Raw genomic sequence first — 26,526 nt, 5'->3', positions numbered from 1 at the left:
GTATGGAAATGCATCTCTACTACTAAACGTACACAAACACAGTACACATACTACACATAGCTCCTCTGCTCTATTTATAAAGCCCCACCACCTGAGGCGTCATCGTGCAGCAGAGCGAGCAGAAGAGGAACATCATGGGTCTGACATAATCTCATCCTCTTGTTGTACTGGAAACAAAGGCAGGAAGGGGGAGGAGTAGGCAGGGAAACCTGTCAGCGTCAAAGATACTACTACTCTACCTCAAATGCATCTATGGCTTACACCGGGGCTCAGTACGGCAGTCAATTAGCCACGGCGTGGACTGGGAAATCGCAATCACACACACTCTGCTGTTAGTATGCATGACCAGACAGAGAGCATCCAACACCACACGGTGACAGTATCATCATCATCACACTGCCATACTGCTGCTCACGTTGTGTTTTCATCACTTATTCATCTTTGAAGCAGGTGTAGTGTCACAGTGTGACTGGAACTTACATTGAGGTTGCTTACTCTAAGCACGGGTTCAGACGAAGGTTAAACACAGACATGGCGCCCGCTACTGATCCAATGAGCTCTCATTGACACAGCTTTTACTGTAGAGCCATGTGTGTGTGTGTGTGTGTGTGTGTGTGTGTGTGTGTGTGTGTGTGTGTGTGTGTGTGTGTGTGTGTGTGTGTGTGTGTGTGTGTGTGTGTGTGTGTGCGTGCGTGCGTGTGCACACCTGCGCATGTGTGTGTGTGATCTATTGACCGATATCATGTCGTTGACATCATGCCAGTGAAAACCACACCACAACACCCTGCCATACGTCCAAACTGAATCGAACAGGCCCATTTCATTCATCAATAGCTGAAAGTGATACTGGTGCCACAGGACACAAAAGGGACACACAAAGTCACACACATAAGCACATGCACGCGCACGCACACACACATAGGCACACATGCATGTGCACACTCACTCACACAGGAAATGGAAATGAGGAAATTAATCCTTTTTTATCAACGGGTTTAGAGTACAAATGGGGATGAGCCAAGACTGTTTCCTTGGCAACTAGAAATCTCTCATAGTTTTGCCTGGCATCAAGGTTGCAGTAAAATACCTTTGCAGAACATGTTACAGGTATATTTTCACTGCAACAGTAATAGACATAACATAGTAGTGCCAGGCTACACAGAAACACAAGTTTACCTGATTTTTCATGTCCCAATCTACCCCATTTCACATACAATGCATAACAAAGTGTATCACCAAATGTATAACATGCAATCAAATGAACAATACAAACGGATTCGAAAAAATAATGATTTCAATATATGCCATGGCCTCTCTTCAGTATGTCCATATTGATTGGTGTCAGATACACCAGAAAACTAAACCATTAAACCAAAGCATGTCAAATGTCCTGTTTCTGGGAGTGGTCTAGTATCTGATGGAGGCATGCACAGTAAGATCATGTTCCACTGCACATGAATGGACCATGAAAGGCCCATGTTATTTATAGACCTCTTCCCTGAGCAGAACCCCCGCTGGCCAGCCGATTGCAAGCATATCAGCCAAGAGAGAACCAGCAAAATCCAGAGCAGACAACGAGAGGAGAGGGACATTGGGGAAAGAGAGACACACATTTGAGGAATAAATGTGTCACTGTCACTTCCAGAGCACTCTGATTTTAATCCCTTGTGTGTACCACTGTGAATCACGTACACTATCTCATTCTGTACATCCTACTATCCAACACTTACCCTACTACCCTCACTCCCTAAGCACCATAGGGACCATACATTCAGCCTACCACCTCTCCCTAAGCACCCTACATTCATCCTACCCCAACCCCTTTAGCATTCTACACTCAACCACCCTCTTCCTAAGCACACTACATTCAGCCTACCCTTACTGCTAAGCACCCTAAACTCAGTCTACTCTCTGTCCCTAAGCATCGGACACTCTGCCTACTCCCACTTACTACATGCCCTAATATCCCTTCAATCCCGATAGGTCTAAATCAGTCCCGTCAATTTCTGCGCTCTCTCCCTCCCCCTCCCCTTTCTCAATCCCCATGGGGCTGCCCTGCCCCGGGTTTCCTCCTGGGTGCTTGTAGCAGTGCCCCTGGGAGCAAAGCGGTGAGGCTCCAGGGTGTATAAACAGGAAACACAAGCGTCCCTAAATTATTGAAGCTCAGCGGGCTAGCACAGTCTTTAGCTCAGCAGACTAATACAGTTTTTAGGTTATAATGGACTACTTTTTGGAGGATGATCGTGCCATGCTGACTCTCTCTGACTCTGAAAATGAATCAGACTGTCACGTCCTAACCAGTAAAAGAGGTTGTTTGTTATTGTAGTTTGGTCAGGGCGTGGCAGGGGGTGTTTGTTTTATGTGTTTCGGGGGTATGGGTATATGTTCTATGTTAGTATATTTCTATGTCAGTGTCTAGTTTTTCTATTTCTATGTTTAGGTTTTTTGTTTGACCTTCAATTGGAGGCAGCTGTTTCTTGTTGCCTCTGATTGGAGGTCCTATTTAGTAGAGGTTTTTCAGCTTGTGTTTGTGGGTGGTTGTTTCCTGTTTTGTGTTCGTGCACCTGACGGGACTGTTTAGTGGCGTTTGTTGTTTTTTTGTATACGTGTTTCTTTTGTTTTCCTTCTTTAATAAAATGAGAAGATGAGTTTACACGTTTGGTCCAATCCCTACGACACCCGTGACACAGACGATGGGGAAATCCCTGATTTAGGTAAAAACATTTTAATTGAACCAAACATTGTAGAGTCTTCTGATGACAGTGGTGGGGAAGAAACGGTGATCAACGGTGTTGCTGTCACGGAAGAAGTTGACAGAAATCAGTGGAATGCCCGGTGGAAGCAGAGAGATGATTGCAAATGCAGAGGGAGTCGAACAGATAACACAGAAGGCTGTTGTATAAAACATGTCTCTGGATAACATCTTCAAACTAAAGGCAACCATGGCAGAGAGGGGGAAGCACTCATCCATGTATACAGGTAAGAGTCTAGCTACATTTTCAGATATTATCGTTTTCATTGCAAGTTAAAGCATACTGTTAGCTAGTTAGCTAGCTAACGTTATGTCTATGATCTGTGTAGTAATATTAATCATATCTCAGAAAGCCATTTGCATTGCTAGTTATGGCCTAATTGGTTAGGTAGTTGATTAGCTTTAGCTACATGCAGATTAATTCATGGTGCATGGGATTATGGTTCATTGTTTAGCTAGCTACATGTCTAAACAAAAGACTCCACTATACAAGTAACCATTTCACTGTACCGTTTACATCTTTTACATCCTCTCCATGTGACAAATGAACTTAGATTTTATTTGATATAGTGTGTGTTTACCAGAGATGGTAATGTGAAGCACAACATGACCTGCACCAAAGTTAGATTAGGATATTGGCCAAGGACTAGATAAAGTGTATTTGTACTACTACTTTTTGCTACTACTTTTAGTCTTGAAATACTTGGTTGTTTACTACACTACCTTACTCACTCTGTTTAGCACATGGCCTCACATGCGAATCCTTAAAGAGATGGGTGGGGCTAAGGTTTAAGATGGTGTGAACAATGCTGAATGGTTGTAGACAAAGAAGAGCTCTCCAGTAGGTGTACCAAAACATTTAAGGTCCATTTTCTCAATAATGGCATTACAAGTTTATTAACTTTCAAAGCCGAATACATTTCCTATTGTTCCTCAACTGCAGTGTATGATATACTATTTTCTATTTCTGACTCTCTAATTTTATCCAATGTAAAAAAACACAATTTCAAATGTTGCTACATAGGACTGAATCATAGGTGGTGGGTTACATATGTGCTGCCACCTCTCACCTCCTCCTCTGTGCCATCCAACCCCTACTACTACATAAAACCTGTTAATTGGAATGACTGTTGATTTAGATTTAGGCAGTGCAGGTGATAATTAACAGTGCTGGTGATAATTAACATCATATACACACACACACAGATGGGTATTCTGCTACAAATGCCTGTTGGTATGTCATGATAGAAGATATAATCATGAATATTGACTGCGTGTGTGTGTTGTTGTGTATGTTGGTGTGTGTGTACGTGCGTGCGTGTGTGTCCACAGCCCTGCTCTTGACTCATGTACACTCCTCAAACAGCTGTTGTAGCAGGGCAAGAGGATGGGAGCCATATTGTTTCAACCGCATTGGATAAAGATGGTGGTTCTTCTGAGCAGCAGGGTGGGAGGTCTCCTCCTTCTGAACCATCTAATTTAGCAGTGATACAAATCCTGCCAGTGCACTACCTCCCTCTGGGCTCAGGCTAAGGCTGTCCTTCTCATCCTCTTACTAGGGCCTTAACCTTTGAAGTTCATCATTGTGAGGTATTGTTTGTTTTGTGACACACTTCTATATTCTGTTTTTCCCATAATTTAATCCTCCCGTGTATGATAGTTTTTGCATGCCTCACTAACGACGCCTTTTGCCTATTCCCTGCCTGTACTTTAGCCTATTGGATTCCCTGTTATCAACCTATTGCCTGATCTCCCGGTTGACATTACTAGCCTTTTCCTTGCCTGTATTGTTGCCTTTTTGGACCCCCTGTGTATGACCTTCTGCCTGCCCCTGGACCCAGCTACCTGCCTCCTCCTGTGGTCCATTACAAATAAACACCTACTGCGCCCTACGCTTGAAACCAGCTCTCTGTCTCCCAATGTGTTCATTACAGCCATGAGTGGCATAGACACACACAGCTGGGCTTCTTAATCCATAGCGTCCCCATACAGTTGTGTTCTCTATCTCCTTCCACACAATGAGAACTTGGCAGGAGAACGTACTTGGCATTCGCACAAGCAGTGTAACAGCTCTAAGATTGCTGGAGCCTGCACTGAAGACACAAGCAGGCCCTGTCGAGCCACCATCAAGAGTGTTGAAAGATGTTAAAGCACCTCCTTGCTGCTCAGCTGTAATGATCACAGTTCTAAAATAAGTAACACATGGATCTTTCACACAGGTGTTTCTCCAATCCCCTGCTAAGATGATAGCTAACCTGACATCTCACTCTTTTCAAGGCTTTCAATGTCAGCTGTGGTGTGAAGCTGGTTACAAGGACGTCTACACCATCTTCTAGGTGTGAAGGTGTGCTCTGAGGAATCCTGACAGACGGACCATTACAGTCTACTGTGTTGTCTGGCAGGAGGAAGACCCATTTCTGTTCAGAGTCATGTTCTCAAGAGAGAAAACGTTTTGAAATAGGGAGATTTTAAATGCAAAATGTTGCTTTCCATTAGAAAATGTTTTGCTACGGAGTACCCTACTGAACACGACCCAGGTGACCTAGTTCAGCTACTACACTGGTGTCCTATTACACTACTACTGTATTATGTATAGTGAAAGCCCTTGTCCAGTGAGGGTTGGACACCTGAGAGAGGTTGGAGGCTCTCTCTCTCTCTCCTCACTGCAGCACACTACTAGCACTGCATCATTTAACTCTCTACTGGGAGAGAACGAATAGGGGTGGGGTAAGGAGGGTAGGGAGAGAGAGCCTCTCTCCCTCTCTCTCTTATGGGTCAGCATGGAAAGCTCACAGGCCTGGTGCTTGATGATATCACACTCACAAAATCACCATGGAAACATACCAGTGCACAGAGTCTTCAAATGAAAAAGACCTGAGAGACCTTTCAGCTTTTTATATGGCACCACTCTACATCCAGACAAACTGGTCCATCACAAGATAACACATAGGATTGGGAAAGGCCTTAACATTAAGTGTGCTTTGGTGTACATCAATCAGCCAAGAACATATTCTGAATGAATATCAATTTCCAGTCCTCCTCTAGCCGACGGGGAAGCCTTAATGAACAAGACTTGGGAGGACGGCATCGCAACTAGTTATAAATAAACAATAAAACAGTAGGATTCCCATTTTGCTCAAGAGTTGAAATAAAAGAGTTAAAAGAACATTCCCCATTCATTTGAGAAGAACTAATGTTGTTCTATAAAAATCCTACTTTTTGTCTACTTCCTTTTTTTCTCTCAATTATTGAAGTCTGAGTGGAAAATCTGCTGGATGCGAAAGTTATTAAATTCATAATGTTGTTAGATCTTGTGAGGGGTTCAAATCACAAGTACATATTTTTTAAAAATGAAAAACATTTTAAAAAATATATATATTATTTGTCTTGTCTGTCCCATCTCCCCCACCCCTCTTAGTAGGTTCCACCCATTCCTATTTCCCCCTCCCTCCTCACTCCCCCTCCCCACCTCCCTCTCTCCCCCCATGAGCTCATGTTGGGGACATATCTATGCATAAAACAAAACATAATGGGTAACTCATCTTATGTTTGAAAACAAATTGTGGGACCAAGGCACACATGAATAGAATCAGCCCGCATGCATCGATACTCTATACCGACATTCAAAATACAATTGATAAATTCAAACAATTCTACATTTTCGACTACTCTATTGAATGTATCTGATGTTGTTTCCTTGGCATTGGAGAGCTCTAGGGAAAGAACGTCAAGGAAGTTTTGTAGCCATTGTGTTATGCTGAGGTTATGTGGAGGCTTGCGTCTGGTCACTAACATTCTTCTTGCCGCAGTCAGTCCAGACAACCATTCTCGTTTCTGGGGTACTGTGAAAGTCAATGAAGTGTCATCAGTCAACAATAAAATACTGGGGAGATGGGGAATGGCAGCACCAACTTTGCTCAATACAGACCTGGCAACCTGCGACTAAAAGGTTTTTAATTGGGGCAGTCCCACATCATGTGCATGTAGGTTCCAAAACTCAGTGAGTGGATGGAATGGGGTTCATAAGTGCAAATGTTTTAAAAAAATGACACACCAAATTATACATATTTTTTAAATTCATGAAAGGATAATAAACCTTCATCATTCATTATGTCTGAAAATCTATGAATTGTTTGTTCAGACCGTTGTTTAAAAATAATAGGTTTCCCTCCCAAAGGTAGGGAGTTATTTCTAAATAGTGGTGTTTGGGCATGCCATTGCACTTCCCAATTTGTTGCCAGGTCTGTACTGTGTGGGAGATGATTGGTTCTAACTGAGTACAGCAAAACTTAGGAGATAAGGAAGAGAATAATGTATCTCTCAATGTAAATGGTGACACTATATTTCCATCAATTTCCAACCAAGGAAGACATTTATCTTGATCAAACCATTTCTTAAGTGGGCAGCGCACTGGAGACAAAGCATATTACTTGAAGTTGGGTAATCCTAGACCCCCAAAACCTTTGGATTGTTGGAGTGTAGTCATTTTAATGCTGGGACATTTCCCTTTCCATATAAAATTCAAGATTGAACTTTTAATATTTTCCCAGTACCCTAATGACATGGGCAAAGGAAGATTTTGAAATTCGACCTGATAAAGTTCATCTTAGATTAAACCATCTGATGATATCTTCTGTAATTGCAGCTGGGACTTGTTTGTAGTTCTTCTAAACAATTTTATATACAGAAGGAAAAATGTCAATGCCCAGGTATTTAAAATGGGTCACAATTGGCATCTTCAATTATATATTGAGGTTGAGCATTGCTTTGTTAAGTGGAAGCAGAGATGATTTAGTGAGGTTAATCTTATAACTTCATATACTGCTAAATTGTCGGAATATACTTAATACATTAGGGAGGGATTGTGATACATTGTCAAGGTACAATAATACAGTGCATTCGGAAATATTCAGACACTTTCCCTTTTTCCACATTTGGTTACATTGCAGCCTTATTCTAAAATGGATTTAATAAATAAAAGCCTTCAACAATCTACAGCCAATACCCCATAATGACAAAGCGAAAAGAAGTTGTTAGAATTTTTTGCAAATGTATTATAAATAAAAACAGAAATACCTTTTTATATAGGAAAAAATACAATTTAATCCATTTTAGAATAAGGCTGTAATGTAACAAAATGTCGAAAAGGTCAAGGGTTCTGAATACTTTCCGAATGTATGTCATCTGCATATAATGAGATTTGGTGGTCCGTGTCCTCAACTGATATTTGCCATATATCTTGGGATTGACATATTTTTTTTAGCTAAAGGCTCCAGTGATAGAGCAAATAGGAGACTGGACGCTGGACAGCCTTGACGAGTTTCCCATGTGATGGCGAACTGTGAGGAGCATTGATTGCCCATCAAGAATATTGCAAAGTGGTTACGATACATATTCATAAATATTTATCCAAATGCCATTCTTTTCACAGAATACCAGAGACGGTCAAATGCCTTCTCCGCATCAATTCGCATGACTGCACAGGGGGATGGTATATTAGGATCAATGTGCATTATACACAGGAGACCTCTCAGATTGTCTAACGCCAGTCTATGTTTGACTAAACCTGTTTGATCAGGAATAACTAGGTTGGGTAAATTGTTTCAAGACGTTTGGCTAGAACCTTTGCATACAATTTCATGTCACTGTTAATAAGGGAGAGGCCTATGACTTGGATAGAGAGTTGCATCTTTACCTTTTTTATGTAACAGAGAGATAATTGCAGTATTAACATCACTATTGAAAAGCCCATTTCAATAGATGTTTGTACCATTTCTAATAATATCGAGCCAAGTTCAGACCAAAAGGTTAAATAGAATTCCGGTGGGATGCCATCCCATCCAGGGGATTTGCCTCAGTTCATGTCTTTCAATGCATCGTGCAGTTCATTGAGCATTATACTGTAGGTGCATTTAGAGTGTGTATCATCGGAGCAGAGTTGCGGTAAATTCAAGCCCTCGAAAAAGGGTCTCTTGCTTTTTGCTGTATTTTGTACTTCAGAACTGTATATTTTATTCATATCAATTTTTTCTATGTAAATTGATTGATGGTGAATCATGCAAGAGAACACACGTCAGACTCAATGGAAACAACGTCAGCAAGACTATCATTATTGCGTCATTTACTAGCTAAGAGGAAGCTAGGTCTATTACCGTCCACATAATCAGTTTGTCTGGCTCTGTGAATTAGAAATTCTGCTCTTAATCTGGGTAAGGAATTTAACTTTGATGATTAATAATCATCTCTCCTTCTCGGGCGGAAAACTGTTCTGCTGTTGACGAGTTAGTAAGGATAAAGTGAGACTGTTGAGACTTGTTCAAACCAGAAGCAAATGCTATTGTATTGTTTCTAATGAACCCTTCCATTGTCATTCACAGACTCTTTGATGAGGAGGATAAATTCATGTAAATCAGACATGAATTGATTACAGAAATCCACATTTTTTAAGAGAGTGAGATTACTTGTGGCATGATTTGGAGCATTGGTTATAGTTTGCATAAGTTTGCGTGATGATCAGACATAGACATACAGTATGCACAATTTCCACCTTTTGTACAAGATGCAGTGACTGTGATGAAAGTAATATGTAATCAATCTATCCTTGAAAATGATCTGTGCCTAGCTGAATAAAAAGTATATTCTTTCAGTTGTGGATTATGCACTGTCCATATTGTATATCTACTAGTGAAAAATCAGAAACCATATTTTGCTACGCTATAGTGGCTAGTGGTGCAGTAGCTGATTTGTTAGATGTATCCATTGTCGGGTTTACGGTTGTATTCATGTCACCACTTAAGACCACATGGAAATCAGATATTCCAGAAAGTATTATGTGTAGAGAAACAAAAAATCGTAAGTATTGGGGGCATATGCAGAAGCAAAAATATATACAGTACCAGCCAAAAGTTTGGACACACCTACTCATTCAAGGGGTTTTCTTTATTTTTACTATTTTCTACATTGAAGAATAATAGTGAAGACATCAAAAGTATGAAATAACACATATGGAATCATGTAGTAACCAAAAAAGTGTTAACCTGTTTAGGATAGGGGGCAGTATTTGCACGGCCGGATAAAAAACGTACCCGATTTAATCTGGTTATTACTCCTGCCCAGAAACTAGAATATGCATATAATTGTTTGATTTTGATAGAAAACACCCTAACGTTTCTAAAACTGTTTGAATGGTGTCTGTGAGTACAACAGAACTCATATGGCAGGCCAAAACCTGAGAAGATTCTATACAGGAAGTGCTCTCTCTGACCATTTCTTGGCCTTCTATAGCCTCTTTATCAAAAACAGAGGAGCTCTGCTGTAACGTGACATTTTCTAAGGCTCCCATAGGCTCTCAGAAGGCGCCAGAACGGGGATGATGACTCTGCAGTCCCTGGGCGGAAAACGGTAGCGCATTTGGAAAGTGGTCGATCTGAGAACAATGACACGGGCGCGCGTGTGAAGACACCATTTTCTTCTTTCAGTCTTTGAACGAAAACAATGTCTCCCGGTCTGAATATTATCGCTATTTTATGAGAAAAATCGCATAAAAATTGATTTTAAACAGCGTTTGACATGCTTCGAAGTACGGTAATGGAATATTTTGAATTTTTTGTCACGATACGCGCCGGCGCATCACCCTTTGGATAGTGTCTTGAACGCAAGAACAAAACGCCGCTATTTGGATATAACTATCGATTATTTGGAACCAAAACAACATTTGGTGTAAAGTAGAATTCCTGGGAGTGCATTCTGACGAAGAACAGCAAAGGTAATCCAATTTTTCTTATAGTAAATCTGAGTTTGGTGAGTGCCAAACTTGGTGGGTGTCAAAATAGCTAGCCTGTGATGGCCGGGCTATCTACTCAGAATATTGCAAAATGTGCTTTCACCGAAAAGCTATTTTAAAATCGGACACTGCGATTGCATAAAGGACTTCTGTATCTATAATTCTTACAATAATTGTTATGTTTTTTGTGAACGTTTATCGTGAGTAATTTAGTAAATTCACCGGAAGTGTTCGCTGGGAATGCTAGTTCTGAACGTCACATGCTAATGTAAAAAGCTGGTTTTTGATATAAATATGAACTTGATTGAACAAAACATGCATGTATTGTATAACATAATGTCCTAGGAGTGTCATCTGATGAAGATCATCAAAGGTTAGTGCTGCATTTAGCTGTGGTTTTGGTTTTTGTGACATTATATGCTAGCTTGAAAAATGGGTGTCTGATTATTTCTGGCTGGGTACTCTCCTGACATAATATAATGTTTTGCTTTCGTTGTAAAGCGTTTTTGAAATCGGACAATGTGGTTAGATAAAGGAGAGTCTTGTCTTTAAAATGGTGTAAAATAGTCATATGTTTGAAAAATTGAAGTTTTGGGATTTTTGAGGAGTTTGTAATTCGCGCCACGCCCTATCATTGGATATTGGCGAGGCGTTCCGCTAGCAGAACATCTAGATGTAAGAGGTTTTAAACAACTCTAAATATATTTTAGATTTGAGATTCTTCAAATAGCCACCCTTTGCCTTGATGACAGCTTTGCATACTCTTGGCATTCTCTCAACCAGCTTCATGAGGAATGCTTTTCCAAAAGTCTTGAAGGAGTTCCCACGTATGCTGAGCACTTGTTGGCTGCTTTTCCTTCACTCTGTGGTGCAACTCATCCCAAACTATCTCAATTGGGTTGAGGTGTAGTGGTCTGGGTGTAGCTTGTGCAGAGGAGTCAGGCACAGGACAGCAGAGATGAGTAACACAAGTAACTTTACTCAAATATTCCAATAACATGTCGTAATACCGAGCCCACAATAACGGACCGAACATACATAAAACAATCACGCACAAAAACCATGCGTAAAACAGAGGGTTAAATAATGAACATGTAATTGGGGAATTGAAACCAGGTGTGTAAAACAAAGACAAAACAAATGAAAAGTGGATCGGCGATGGCTAGAAGGCCGGTGACGCCGACCGCCGAACGCCGCCCGAACAAGGAGAGGGACCGACTTCGGTGGAAGTCGTGACATGAGGTCGGGTGATTGTGGAGGCCAGGTCATCTGATGCAGCACTTCATCACTCTCCTTCTTGGTCAAATAGCCCTTACACAGCCTGGAGGTGTGTTGGGTCATTGTCCTATTGAAAAACAAATGATAACCAGATGGGATGGTGAATCGCTGCAGAATCCTGTGGTAGCCATGCTGGTGAATTGTGCCTTGAATTCTAAATAAATCACTGACAGTGTCACCAGCAAAGCACCCCCACACCATCACACCTCCTCCCCCATACATGTGGACATCATCCGTTCACCTACTCTGTGTCTCACAAAGACACGGCAGTTGAAACCAAAAATCTCAAATTTGGACTCATCAGACTAAAGGACAGATTTCCACCGGTCAAATGTCAATTGCTCATGTTTCTTGGCCCAAGCAAGTCCCTTCTTCTTATTAGTGTCCTTTAGTAGTGCTTTCTTTCTTTGCAGCAATTCGACCATGAAGGCCTGGTTCACGCAGTCTCTTCTGAACAGTTGATGTTGAGATGTGTCTGTTACTTGAACTCTGTGAAGCATTTATTTGGGCTGCAATCTGAGGTGCAGTTAACTCTAATGAACTTATCCTCTGCAGCAGAGGTAACTCTGGGTCTTCCTTTTCTTGTGGAGGTCCTCATGAGAACCAGTTTCATCATAGCGCTTGATAGTTTTTGCGACTGCACTTGAAGAAACATTAAAAGTTCTTTAAATTTTCCGGATTGACTGACCTTCATGTCTTAAAGTAAGGATGGACTGTAATTTCCCTTAGCTTATTTGAGCTGTCCTTGCCATAACATGGACTTGGTCTTTTACCAAATAGTGCTATATTCTGTATACCACCCCTACCTTGTCACAACACAACTGATTGGCTCAAACGCATTAAAAAGGAAAGAAATTCCACAAATTAACTTTTAACAAGGCACACCTGTTAATTAAAATATATAATTTTTATTTTGTTTACCTTTATTTAACCAGGTAGGCTAGTTGAGAACAAGTTCTCATTTGCAACTGCGACCTGACCAAGGTAAAGCATAGCAATTCGACACATACAACAACACAGAGTTACACATGGAATAAAAAAAAACATACAGTCAATAATACAGTAGAACAAAAGAAAACAAAAATGAGGTAAGTTAAGGCAATTAAACACTGGAATGGCAGATGTGCAGAAGATGAATGTGCAAGTAGAGATACTGGGGTGCAAAGGAGCAAGATAAATAAATATATAAATACAGTATGGGGGTGAGGTGGTAGATAGATGGGCTGTTTACAGATGGGCTATGTATAGGTGCAGTGATCTGTGAGCTGCTTTGACAGCTGATGCTTAAAGCTAGTGAGGGAGATATGAGTCTCCAGCTTCAGAGATTTTTGCAGTTCGTTCCAGTCATTGGCAGCAAAGAACTGGAAGGAAAGATGACCAAAGGAGGAATTGGCTTTGGGGGTGACCAGTGAGATATACCTGCTGGAGAGCGTGCTACGAGAGGGTGCTGCTATGGTGACCAGTGAGCTAAGATAAGGCGGGGCTTTACCTAGCAGAGACTTGTAGATAACCTGTAGCCAGTGGGTTTGGTGACGAGTATGAAGCGAGGGCCAACCAATGAGAGCGTACAGGTCACAATGGTGGGTAGTGTATGGGGCTTTGGTGACAAAACGGATGGCACTGTGATAGACTGCATACAGTTGTTGAGTAGAGTGTTGGAGGCTATTTTGTAGATGACATCACCGAAGTCGAGGATCGGTAGGATGGTCAGTTTTACGGGGTGTGTTTGGCAGCATGAGTGAAGGATGCTTTGTTGCGATATAGTAAGCCGATTCTAGATTTAATTTTGGATTAGAGATGCTTAATGTGAGTCTGGAAGGAGAGTTTACAGTCTAACCAGACACCCAGGTATTTGTAGTTGTCCACGTATTCTAAGTCAGAGCTGTCCAGAGTAGTGATGCTGGACGGGCGAGCAGGTGCGGGCAGTGATCGATTGAATAGCATGCATTTAGTTTTACTTGCATTTAAGAGCAGTTGGAGGCCACGGAAGGAGAGTTGTATGGTATTGAAGCTCGTCTGGAGGTTAGTTAACACAGTGTCCAAAGAGGGGCCAGAAGTATATACAGAATGGTGTCGTCTGCGTAGAGGTGGATCAGAGAATCACCAGCAGGAAGAGCAACATCATTGATGTATACAGAGAAGAGAGTCGGCCCGAGAATTGAACCCTGTGGCACATCTATAGAGACTGCCAGAGGTCTGGACAACCGGCCCTCCGATTTGACACACTGAATTCTATCAGAGAAGTAGTTGGTAAACCAGGCGAGGCAATCATTTGAGAAACCAAGGCTGTCGAGTCTGCCAATAAGAATGTGGTGATTGACAGAGTCAAAAGCCTTGGCCAGGTCGATGAATATGGCTGCACAGTAATGTCTCTTATCAATGGCGGTTATGATGTCGTTTAGGACCTTGAGCGTGGTTGAGGTGCACCCATGACCAGCTCTGAAACCAGATTGCATAGCAGAGAAGGTACGGTGGGATTCGAAATGGTCGGTAATCTGTTTGTTAACTTGGCTTTCGAAGACCTTAGAAAGACAGGGTAGGATAGATGTAGGTCTGTAGCAGTTTGGGTCAAGAGTGTCACCCCCTTTGAAGAGGGGGATGACCGCGGCAGCTTTCCAATCTTTGGGAATCTCAGACGACACAAAAGAGAGGTTGAACAGGCTAGTAATAGGGGTTGCAACAATTTCGGCAGATAATTTTAGAAAGAGAGGGTCCAGATTGTCTAGCCCGGCTGATTTGTATGGGTCCAGATTTTGCAGCTCTTTCAGAACATCATATATCTGGATTTGGATGAAGGAGAAATGGTGGGGGCATTGGCGGGTTGCTGTGGAGGGTGCCGGGCAGTTGACCGGGGTAGGGGTAGCCAGGTGGAAAGCATGGCCAGCCGTAGAGAAATGCTCATTGAAATTCTCAATTATAGTGGATTTATCGGTGGTAACAGTGTTTCCTAGCCTCAGTGCAGTGAGCAGTTGGGAGGAGGTGCTCTTATTCTCCATGGACGTTAGTGTCCCAGAACTTTTTTGAGTTAGTACTACAGGATGCAAATTTCTGTTTGAAAAAGCTAGCCTTAGCTTTTCTAACTGCCTGTGTATATTTGTTCCTAACTTCCCTGAAAAGTTGCATATCACGGGGGCTATTCGATGCTTATGCAGAACGCCACAGGATGTTTTTGTGCTGGTCAAGGGCAGACAGGTCTGGAGTGAACCAAGGACTATATCTATTCCTAGTTCAATTTTTTTTAAGTGTGGCATGCTTATTTAAGATGGTGAGGAAGGCACTTTTAAAGAATAGCCAGGCATCATCTACTGACGGGATGAGGTCAATGTCATTCCAGGATACCCCGGCCAGGTCGATTAGAAAGGCCTGCTCGCAGAAGTGTTTTAGGGAGCGTTTGACAGTGATGAGGGGTGGTCGTTTGGTCGCAGACCCATTACGGATGCAGGCTATAAGGCAGTGATCGCTGAGATCTTGATTGAAAACAGCAGAGGTGTATTTGGAGGGCGAGTTAGTTAGGATGACATCTATGAGGGTGCCCGTGTTTACGGATTTGGGGTTGTACCTGGTAGGTTCATTGATAATTTGTGTGAGATTGAGGGCATCAAGCTTAGATTGTAGGATGGCCGGGGTGTTAAGCATGTCCCAGTTTAGGTCACCTAGTAGCACGAGCTCAGAAGCTAGATGGGGGCCAATCAATTCACATATGGTATCGAGGGCACAGCTGGGGGCAGAGGGAGGTCTATTGCAAGCGGCAACAGTGAGAGACTTGTTTCTGGAAAGGTGAATTTTTAGAAGTAGAAGCTTGAATTGTTTGGGTACAGACTTGGATAGTAATACAGAACTCTGCAGGCTATCTTTGCAGTAGATTGCAACACCACCCCCTTTGGCAGTTCTATCTTGGCGGAAAATGTTATAGTTAGCAATGGAGATTTCAGGGTTTTTGGTGGTTTTCCTAAGCCAGGATTCAGACACGGCTAAGTCATCCGGGTTGGCAGAGTGTGCTAAAGCAGTGAGTAAAACAAACTTAGGGAGTAGGCTTCTAATGTTAACATGCATGAAACCAAGGCTTTTACGGTTACAGAAGTCAACAAATGAGAGCACCTGGGGAGTGGGAGTGGAGCTAGGCACTGCAGGACCTGGATTAACCTCCACATCACCAGAAGAACAGAGGAGAAGTAGGATAAGGGTATGGCTAAAGGCTATACGAACTGGCCGTCTAGCATGTTCGGAACAGAGAGTAAAAGGAGCAGGTTTCTGGGCACGATAGCATAGATTCAAGGCATAGTGTACAGACAAATGTAAGGTAGGATGTGAATACATTGGAGGTAAACCTAGGCATTGAGTAATGATGAGAGAGATATAGTCTCTAGAGACATTTAAACCAGGTGATGTCAAATATGTAGGAGGTGGAACAACATGGTTGGTTAAGGCATATTGAGCAGGGCTAGAGGCTCTACAGTGAAATAAGACAGTAATCACTAACCAGGACAGTAATGGATGAGGCATATTGATATTAGAGAGAGGCATGCGTAGCCAAGTGAACATATGGGTCCAGTGAGTGGTTGGGCTGACTGGGGACACGGCGATTCAGACAGTTAGCAGGCCGATGCTAACAAGCTAACAGTTAGCAGACCGGGGATGGCAAGCTAGCAGTTAGCAGACCGGGTTAGCCAGCAAGCAGTTGGCAGACCGGGGCTAGCAGTTAGCAGACCGGGGCAGGCAAGCTAGCAGTTAGCAGACCGGGGCAAGCAAGCAATTCCAGGTGACTACCTCATGAAGCTGGTTGAGAGAATGCCAAGAGTGTGCAAAGCTCTCATCAAGGCAATTATTCTACAATGTAGAAAAAAGTAAAAATTTAGAAAAACCCTTGAATGAGTAGGTGTGTCCAAACTTTTGACTGGTACAGTACGTTTGCCAGAAAACATTTATTTCACATAGGCAATCCTCCCTTCTTGATCATTGAAACTTGAGATTACGGCGAAACACAACAATTACCACTTTTTATTATTAACAGAAGAAAAGGCAGCCGCCTTGAAGTTGTTGTTTTCTATTTTGCTTATATCATCCTTCCTTATATGAGTTTCCTGGAGCATGGCAATATCTACTCCTTTCCTATTCATAATATCAAAACAAATAGTACGCTTTTTTTTCTCCTCTTATGCCCTGTAAATTCCAAGAAAGCAAAGTTAGCTTAACCATTAAACATCTGGAAAATACTTTGTTGCAAATGTAATAATGAGTACAATCCCATTTGAAAGTAAATAAAAAGTATAGAATACAGAATAGAATACAGTATGTATAAATAAAATATAAACTACATTTCCCGAGAGCCCTCCCAGATCGCAACTCATATAAACCTCCCCCTTTCCCTCCCCTACCCTCCCACTAAAAAGTGAATATCGGTGATTATATTGCATTTGTATTAGACTCGTAATATCTACAGCATTGTTTGATCTAATTATGAGACAATTTACCATATGTACTATTTTGTGTGTGTGTGTGTGCGCGTGCATGCGTGCGTGTGCATGCATATATATGTGTGTGAACCTGTTGTGTATTCAGTGGAGAACATTGTCCCTTAGAGCTAGTCAGTGGGCAACATCACATACACTCAGAGCACTAAACGAGAGCAACTGGCTATGAAGAGCAGAGGAGACTGAGTCCGCACTTTCCGAGATGTCAAAAGATTGCTGACGCATCATTGGCCGAGGGTGGACTTTCCAATCGCCCAATCCCATGATTAAGGGGAGTGCATAAATATGCTTTACTCCCAGACTCAAGAAGGATGGATTGGGTGGATAGATTTTTCCTAGTGGCGTTTTGAGTTATGTATTGCCCAGGTCACTCTTGGTTTTCATATTGATGAGAAACTATAGCCTTAGGTTACCTAGCTGGCAGAGTATTGGGCTATCATCCAGGCAAGCAGACTATCTTGGCCTAATTGCCACAGACTGATCAGTAATGGTTCTGTATGGAGAAAGCGAGGCTAACAAGCCATCTGCCATCAGTGATAATGTAGGCCTGATGCAAATCAGAGGCCTTTGGATTAAATTGATCTGGTGCCTGGGAACCCCTGACAAAGATTCTCTCAGGTACAGTAGGAGTGTATGATCTTTTAAACGCTTACACATAATCACATACAGGGGTATACATTTAGTATACAAAACATTAAGAATACCTGCTTGTTCCGTGACATAGACTGACCAGGTGAATCCAGGTGAAAGCTATATGATCCCTTATTGATGTCACTTGTTAAATCCAATTCAATCAGTGTAGATGAAGGGAAGGAGACAGGTTATAGAATTAATTTGAAGCCTTGAGACAATTGAGACATGGATCGTGTATGTGTGCCATTGAGAGGATGAATGGGCAAGACAAAAGATTTAAGTGCCTTTGAACAGGGCGCACCAGTGCCAGGCTCACCGGTTTGTGTCAAGAACTGCAACGCTGCTGGATTTTTCACCCTCAACAGTTTCCTGTGTGTATCAAGAATGGTCCACCACCCAAAGGACATCCAGCCAACTTGACACAACTGTGGGAAGCATTGGAGTCAACATGGGCCAGCATCCCTGTGGAACGCTTTCAACACCTTGTAGAGTCCACGCCCTGACAAATTGAAGCTGTTCTGAGGGCAAAAGGTTTGGGGTGCAACAAGGTGTTCCTGATGTTTGGTATACTCAGTGTATATTGGGGATTTCAGACATTTAGTAAAATACAACTCTGAAACTAAGAACTAAACTCAGCACATCGGGTTTCCTATGTCATTGTAAGGCAAAACCTGCAAAAAAACTCTTATTCTCCTCACCATCAAACAAAGTGGGGCTTTGATACTAGACACAGCTTCTAAATCTGGGTTAAGGGTTGACAGACAGTGCCACTCCGCCTCCTGTACCTCCTCAAACTGGCCAGGTCCCCAGATACAGGCCTGTGTTACTGGTCGTGACAACAGGACCTTTGACCTTTTGCATTATGCATTTAGCAGCACTGGAGCAGGAATCCATGATTCAGACTGAGATAGAGGCCAATGATCCAATGCTTTAAAAACACACCCTTCCTTCATTCTTTCCTTCCTGCCTTTCTTACTTGAGGTAATCCCTGATCTAACGAAAATTGCTAGGTGTAAGCAATGGTTCTATCCCATAGCTTCCACCATTCCAACCATATCAGATCACTTATTTCTCAAGTGAGGGTGGAAGGACGGATGTAGAGGGATGCAGAGGTAGGAGGCTGGTGCCTCTGTTCTGTTCAATGTCCTGGCTCGGAGTTGGCTACTTCTAGTCTAACTGCACAGCAGGCATCAATATTGATCGGTGATGCCTGGCAAGGGGCCTGGATAGTCTGGCTAAAGCAAAACTTGATTTGTTTTAGGTCTACATAATGAAAAACTGTATTTCACACAAGCAAATAAAGATGGGGAACCATTATAATTGATTTAATAATATTATAATATGGGTATAGGTATCACAGGAGGTTGGTGGCACCTTAATTGGGGAGGACAGACTCGTGGTAATGGCTGGAGCAAAATGGGTAGACTAGTATCAAATACATGAAACACATAGTTTGATGCCATTCCATTTGCTCCGTTATGAGCTGTCCTCCCCTTAGCAGCCTCCACTGACAGGTATACCATGGGAACTTCCACAGGAACACACACACACACACACACACACACACACACACACACACACACATAGCAAGGGAACCAGTAATTGTAAGGTGTGTGTAGAGATGGGAGGAGAGGCCATGCTTACATTCCAGGTGTTTTTTCTTGGGTGCTGTCTGCTCATGAGTGGTGGCTTTGCAGACAGCTCGAGCAACCTCCGATCCCGTCAAGCTGTATTGCGCCGCGGCAATGCGGTCCGTCAGCGTCTGCCCCGACATCTTCTCTCCGTGGCGTCCAACCTTACGAATCAAACGTCAAAAATGGTCCCCCCCCAAAGCACAACCAGTCGTCGTATTCCAGGCTGCCCCTAAAAATCCACTGTGGAGGTGGATATAGGAAAAATACTCTCAGCCTAGATATGGGGAAATGTTGTAGGGATATTTCTGAGATCGGGAATTAAACGACAAGTTGAAAAGGATGCTTGACATGGATAATGGCAAATACGGTTGCGTCGTGCTTTCCTCTCGAGTCCAATTTACCAATAGCCTATACCTTACTTAGGCCTGGCCCATGCTATATGAACTGGATTTGATAAATAAGATTGGTCTATAGGCTATCAGAGGTGTAATTTTTTATCCTGAATATGCAATACAACAAGGCAAAGGGAGAGATGAGGTCGATTTATTTTCTATGATACCTTCTCGTTGTAATTGTCTACAAACGGGTATTTGTTTTTTGCAATGTTTGATTTGTATAATTCTACATTAGTAATAAATGTTTTACAATGAAACATCCATTCAATTACCTGTAGGCTATTCTATTCTAAAGTCCTTACTGTAACGGTTTGGATGGTTGCCTCCTTATACAATGATGGTTCGCTGTGGATGATGCTCGACCGACAAGGCGTCCTTCTCTCTTCCTGCGAAGGACTATAATCCTCGCCAAGGACCCCCGGTTTCAGCCAACTCTTTTGCCTCTCAATTTATGGGCCATTAAATAATAGTGGCGTTCTTTCCCCCCCAGTGATCCCGCCGTTCACCGCCGACGATGCTTGAATCAGAGGAGGTGGATGGTGGCGTTTCGGTGGACTTGCCTTGTTTGTTTCTTTATTTATTATCTCACTCCTCCCCCTCGTCTGATTCAGATGACACGTCATTTAAGATCCCAGTAGGCTAGTAGCAGCATCCCTATAAGCAGCGGGCAGCATCCCCATGGCGAGACTAGTTCTTAAAGGGTTATTAAAGGGGACCACAGAAGCCAACGATGTAACTGATAGGCAGATACGCACGGGTAACCAAAAGCTGATCTGGCCAGTCCTGGAGAAGGATGTGGAAAGCTCCCTGACTCAACTGTATTGTGTTACGCTGCTTACTATGCTTTCATAACTAATCCCCGTTGGAAGTCTGTCTTTTCCTCTGGATTCCCTGACAAGAATGGTTTGTTCACAATGATATGTTTGCGCAACTATTGGTGGTGATAGAGAAACCTTCAGTTATTTATATTAGAACCATTTCAGCACCATTGCGCTATCCACATGTGCTGCCCAGTCTATGGGCCTCGAAACTTTTCAGCATCATGGCGCTGTCCTCAATTGGTTTCCACTAAAGATGAAGAGACGTAGAGAGAGGGTTTACTCCCGTGAAAATCTGTCCACAATAAGCAGACCACCTGCCTTCAGGCCTTTGGGAGGACTACCGTTGTTAGGGTGGAGACAAGACGATCTCGTCATTATATATACAGTTGAAGTCGGAAGTTTACATACACCTTAGCCAAATACATTTCAACTCAGTTTTTCACAATTCCTGACATTTAATCCTTGTAAAAAAGTCCCTGTTTTAAATCAGTTAGGATTAACAATTTATTTTAAGAATGTGAAATGTTAGAATAATAGTAGAGAGAATTATTTATTTCAGCTTTGATTTCTTTCATCACATTTCCAGTGGGTCAGAAGTTTACATACACTCAATTAGTATTTGGTAGCATTGCCTTTAAATTGTTTAACTTGGGTCAAACGTTTCAGGTAGCCTTCCACAAGCGTCCCACAATAAGTTGGGTGAATTTTGGCCCATTCCTCCTAACAGAGCTGGTGTAACTGAGTCAGGTTTGTAGGACTTCTTGCTCACACACGCTTTTTCAGGTCTGCCCACACATTGTCTATAGGATTGAGGTCAGGGCTTTGTGATGGCCACTCCAATACCTTGACTTTGTTGTCCTTTGCCACACCTTAAATGTAAGTATGCCTTGGGTCATTGTCCATTTGGAAGACCCATTTACGACCAAGCTTTAATTTCCTGACTGATGGCTTGAGATGTTGCTTCAATATATCCACCTAATTTTCCACCTCATGATGCCATCTATTTTGTGAAGTGCACCAGTCCCTCCTGCAGCAAAGCACCCCAACAACATGATGCTGCCACCCCCGCGCTTCACAGTTGGGATGGTGTTCTTCGGCTTGCAAGCCTCCCCCTTTTTCCTCCAAACATAACGATGGTCATTATGGCCAAACAGTTCAATTTTTGTTTCATCAGAACAGAGGACATTTCTCCAAAAAGTACGATCTTTGTCCCCATGTGCAGTTGCAAAACGTAGTCTGGCATTTTTTTATGGTGGTTTTGGAGCATTGGCATCGTCCTTGCTGAGTGGCCTTTCAGGTTATGTCAATATAGGACTCGTTTTACTGTGGATATGGATACTTTTGTACCTTTTTCCTCCAGCATCTTCACAATGTCCTTTGCTGTTGTTCTGGGATTGATTTGCACTTTTCGCACCAAAGTACATTTATCTCTAGGAGACATAACACATCTTCTTCCTGAGAGGTATGACGGCTGCGTGGTCCTATGGTGTTTATACTTGCGTACTATTGTTTGTACAGATGAACATAGTACCTTCAGGTGTTTGGAAATTGCGCCCAAGCAGTCTGTAGGGCCGTAGGGAGACCGGGCAGAGGAAGGAGACGGCAGGACTTAGAGAAACAATCAACAACAACCAGGATCGTAGTGTTTCCCTGTGATGTAGGAAGATCGGTTAGGAAATCGATCGACAGGTGCGACCATGGCCGTTGCGGAACGGGTAAGTGGTGTAGTTTACCTCTGGGCAGGTGCCTAGGAGCCTTACACTGGGCGCACACCGAGCAGGAGGAAACATAAACCCTCACGTCCTTAGCCAAAGTGGGCCACCAGTACTTCCCATTCAGACAGCGCACCGCCCGACCAATGCCTGGATGACCAGAGGAGGGTGACGTGTGGGCCCAATAGATCAACCGGTCACGGACAGCAGATGGAACATACAGATGCCCAGCGGGACACTGGAGTGGAGCGGGCTCTGCATGCAACGCCTGCTCAATGTCCGCATCCAGCTCCCACACTACCGGCGCCACCAGGCAGGAGGCCGGGAGTATGGGGTGGGATCCATGGACCGCTCCTCTGTGTTATACAGCCGGGACAGTGCGTCTGCCTTCACGTTCTGGGAACCTGGTCTGTAAGAAAGGGTGAACACAAAATGGGTGAAAAACATGGCCCACCTTGCCTGGCGAGGGTTCAGTCTCCTCGCCGCCCGGATGTACTCCAGATTACAGTGGTCAGTCAAGATGAGAAAAGGGTGTTTAGCCCCCTCAAGCCAATGTCTCCACGCCTTCAGAGCCTTGACAACAGCCAACAGCTCCCAGTCCCCCACGTCATAGTTTCGCTCCACCGGGCTGAGCTTCCTTGAGAAGAAGGCACAGGGTCGGAGCTTTGGTGGTGTACCCGAGCGCTGAGAGAGCACGGCTCCTATCCCAGCCTTGGACGCTTCCACCTCCACTATGAATGCCAAATAGGGATCCGGATAGGCCAGCACGGGAGCCGAGGTAAACAGAGCCCTCAGGTGACCAAAAGCCCTGTCCGCCTCAGCCGACCACTGCAAACGTACCGGTCCCCCCTTCAGCAGTGAGGTAATGGGAGCCGCTACCTGACCAAAACCCTGGATAAACCTCCGGTAGTAGTTGGCAAACCCTAGAAACCGCTGCACTGCCTTTACCGTGGTGGGAGTCGGACAATTACGCACGGCTGAAATGCGGTCACTCTCCATTTACAACCCTGAGGTGAAAATGCGGTACCCTAGGAAAGAGACGGACATTTGGAAGAACAGGCATTTCTCAGCCTTGGCATACAGGTCATGCTTCAACAGTCGACCAAGCACCTTGCACACCAGAGACACATGCTCGGCGCGTGTAGCGGAGTATATCAGAATGTCATCAATATACACCACTACACCCTGCCCGTGCAGGTCCCTGAAGATCTCGTCTACAAAGGCTTGGAAGACTGATGGAGCATTCATCAACCCGTACGGCATGACGAGGTACTCATAATGCCCTGAGGTCGTACTGAACGCCGTCTTCCACTCGTCTCCCTCCCGGATACGCACCAGGTTGTAAGCACTCCTGAGATCAAGTTTGGTGAAGAAGTGTGCCCTGTGCATTGACTCAATCGCCATGGCGATAAGAGGTAGCGGGTAACTGTACCTCACAGTTATATGATTAAAGCCTCGATAGTCAATACAAGGGCGCAAACATCCCTCCTTCTTTTTCACAAAAAATAAACTCAAGGAGGCGAGTGAAGTGGAGGACCGAATGTACCCCTGACGCAGGGATTCGGAGACATATGTTTCCATAGCCACCATCTCCGCCTGTGACAGGGGATACACGTGACTCCTGGGAAGTGCGGCGTCTACCAGGAGATTTATCGCACAATCCCCCCGTCAATGGGGTGGTAATTGAGTCACTTTCTTTTTGGAGAAGGCGAGAGCCAAATCCGCATATTCGGGGGAAATGCGCACGGTGGAGACCTGGTCTGGACTTTCCACCGTAGTAGCACCTACGGAAACCCCTAAGCACCTCCCCGAGCACTCTCGCGACCACCCCGTGAGATCCCTCCGTTGCCATGAAACAGTGGGGTTATGACAACCTAACCAGGGTAGACCTAGCACCACGGGAAACACAGGAGAGTCAATGAGAAAGAGACTGATTCTCTCCGTGTTACCCCCCTGCGTCACCATGCCCAGAGGAGTGGTGGCCTCCCTAATAAACACTGACCCTAATGGTCGACTATGTAAGGCGTGAAGTGGGAAGTGCATAGCCACAGGAACGATGGGGATATCTAAACTATGGGCAAATGATGTGTCTATAAAATTCCCAGCCGCGCCTGAATCAACGAGCGCCTTATGCTGGGAATGCGGGGAAAACTCAGGAAAAGTAACAAGATGATGCACGAGACAGAACCTCCTCCGGTCTCCCTGAGCGCAGCACCTTCCAGCTCCATGGGCATCGGAGCGGTGGTGCTGGGGGATGGAACCGACAGACCCCGCTCTGGATGTCCGCGGGTAGCCAGCAGGTTATCCAGCCGAATGGACAGGTCCACCAGGTGGTCGAAGGTAGGGGTGGTGTCCCTGCAGGCCAACTCTTGACGGACGTCCTCGCGCAAACTGCAGCGATAGTGGTCGATCAGGGCCCTGTCATTCCATCCTGCTCCGGTGGCCAGGGTCTGAAAGTCCAAAGCGAACTCCTGTGCGCTCCTCGTCCCCTGCCGCAGGTGGAAGAGACGTTCACCCGCCACTCTACCCTCGGGTGGGTGGTCGAAGACTGCCCGGAAGCGACGAGTGAACTCCTCGAAGTCGTCCAACGCCATATCATCTTCTCCCCACACGGCGTTAGCCCACTCCAGAGCTCTCCCCGAGAGGCACAAAACGAGGGCGGACACCCTCTCCCTTCCCAAGGGAGCCAGGTAAACGTTGCCCAGGTATAAGTCCAGCTGTAACAGGAAACCCTGATCCACCCGAGATGGTGGATCATCGCCGCTTGCTCCTGGAGGCGCTCCTCTACCCCTATACCAGGGGCACCTGCTCCTGCTGACTCCATATGGTTGGTGTGGTATTCTGTCAGGGGTGCGTAACTGGTGGCAGGGAAGTCAGACGCAGGAGAGCAGAACTTGGTTATAGCCGGAGCAGTTTAATAGTAAAACCAACGGCATAAAAAATACAAAATATGGGCACAATAACCCGACGTGCACCAGTCAAACAAATGTGCACAAGCACTTACAACAAAACAAATACCACACAAAGACATGGGGGGAACAGAGGGTTAAATACACAACACATAATGAGGGAATGAAAACCAGGTGTGTGGGAAAACAAGACAAAACAAATGGAAAATGAAAAATGGATCTGCGATGGCTAGAAGACCGGCGACGTCGACCGTTGAACACCGCCCGAACAAGGAGAGGCACCGACTTCGGCAGAAGTCGTGACACTGATTGCTTGTAAGATACGGTGAAGGCTTATTATGACATCATCTTTATGACACCTCCACGTGTTGAATTTATCATCTGCATACACTTGTCCATATTTTGCTCATAAGACCTTTGTAGCCTACTGTGATCAGATGTGTTTTAGCAAGTGGAGCGAGATTTTGAAAATAACATACATTCCATGCTTCCAGAGCAGGTGGAAAGCAAGTAGAGCATGAAGTCTACAGTATACAGTGAGTTCCAAAAGTATTGGGACAGTGAAATATGTTTTGTTGTTTTCGCTAAGTACTCCAGCACTTTGGATTTTAAATGATACAATGACTATTAGGTCTAAGTGCAGACTGTCAGCTTTAATTTGAGGGTATTTTCATCCATATCGGGGGGAACCGTTTAGAAATTACAGCCCTTTTCAAACATATTCCCCCAATTTTTGGGGACCAAACGTTTTGGGACAAATTCACTTATATGTGTATTAAAGTAGCCAAAAGTTTAGTATTTGGTTCCATATTCCTAGCACGCAATAATTACATCAAGCTTGTGACTCTACAAAGTTGTTGGATGCATTTGCTGTTTGTTTTGTTTGTGTTTCAGATTATTTAGTGCCCAATAGAAATGAATGGTAAATCAAGTATTGTGTCATTTTGGCCAGTTTTATGATGGTCATAAATACCTTGCAGGAGCTCTCTCCCCCACTCTGTATAAATGGAAGTTAAAAATCCCTTTGTTACAACAGAGAGAGATTTTCCAGTACTGTAACATCAAAAGGTTAGACATTGAAACAATATTTCTAATGTAAATAAAGTGGTAAATGGTTCGTGGGGCTCTAAACAATAAT

The 26,526-nt window shown here is 43.8% G+C and overlaps 1 protein-coding gene across 7 annotated transcripts in view; it reads right to left on the bottom strand.

Moving 5' to 3' along the window:
• Nucleotides 1-20,587, bottom strand: part of LOC115177381 (clathrin coat assembly protein AP180) — a 63,173-nt gene extending 42,586 nt beyond the window's left edge. For 4 of the 7 annotated variants that reach the window (XM_029738103.1, XM_029738105.1, XM_029738106.1 and 1 more), the window contains exon 1: nt 19,562-19,691. In XM_029738103.1, the coding sequence (XP_029593963.1) occupies nt 19,562-19,691 (130 nt within the window). Of the gene's footprint in view, nt 1-19,561; nt 20,199-20,218 lie in introns of those variants that run through there. The other 3 variants (XM_029738100.1, XM_029738099.1, XM_029738102.1) reach the window with 3 other exon arrangements.
• Nucleotides 20,588-26,526: the final 5,939 nt, after the last annotated feature.

This window comes from Salmo trutta, chromosome 37, assembly GCF_901001165.1.
Source record: "Salmo trutta chromosome 37, fSalTru1.1, whole genome shotgun sequence".
In the NCBI taxonomy this organism is placed as follows: Eukaryota; Metazoa; Chordata; class Actinopteri; order Salmoniformes; family Salmonidae; genus Salmo; species Salmo trutta.
This window is presented reverse-complemented; position numbering and strand designations above follow the sequence as displayed.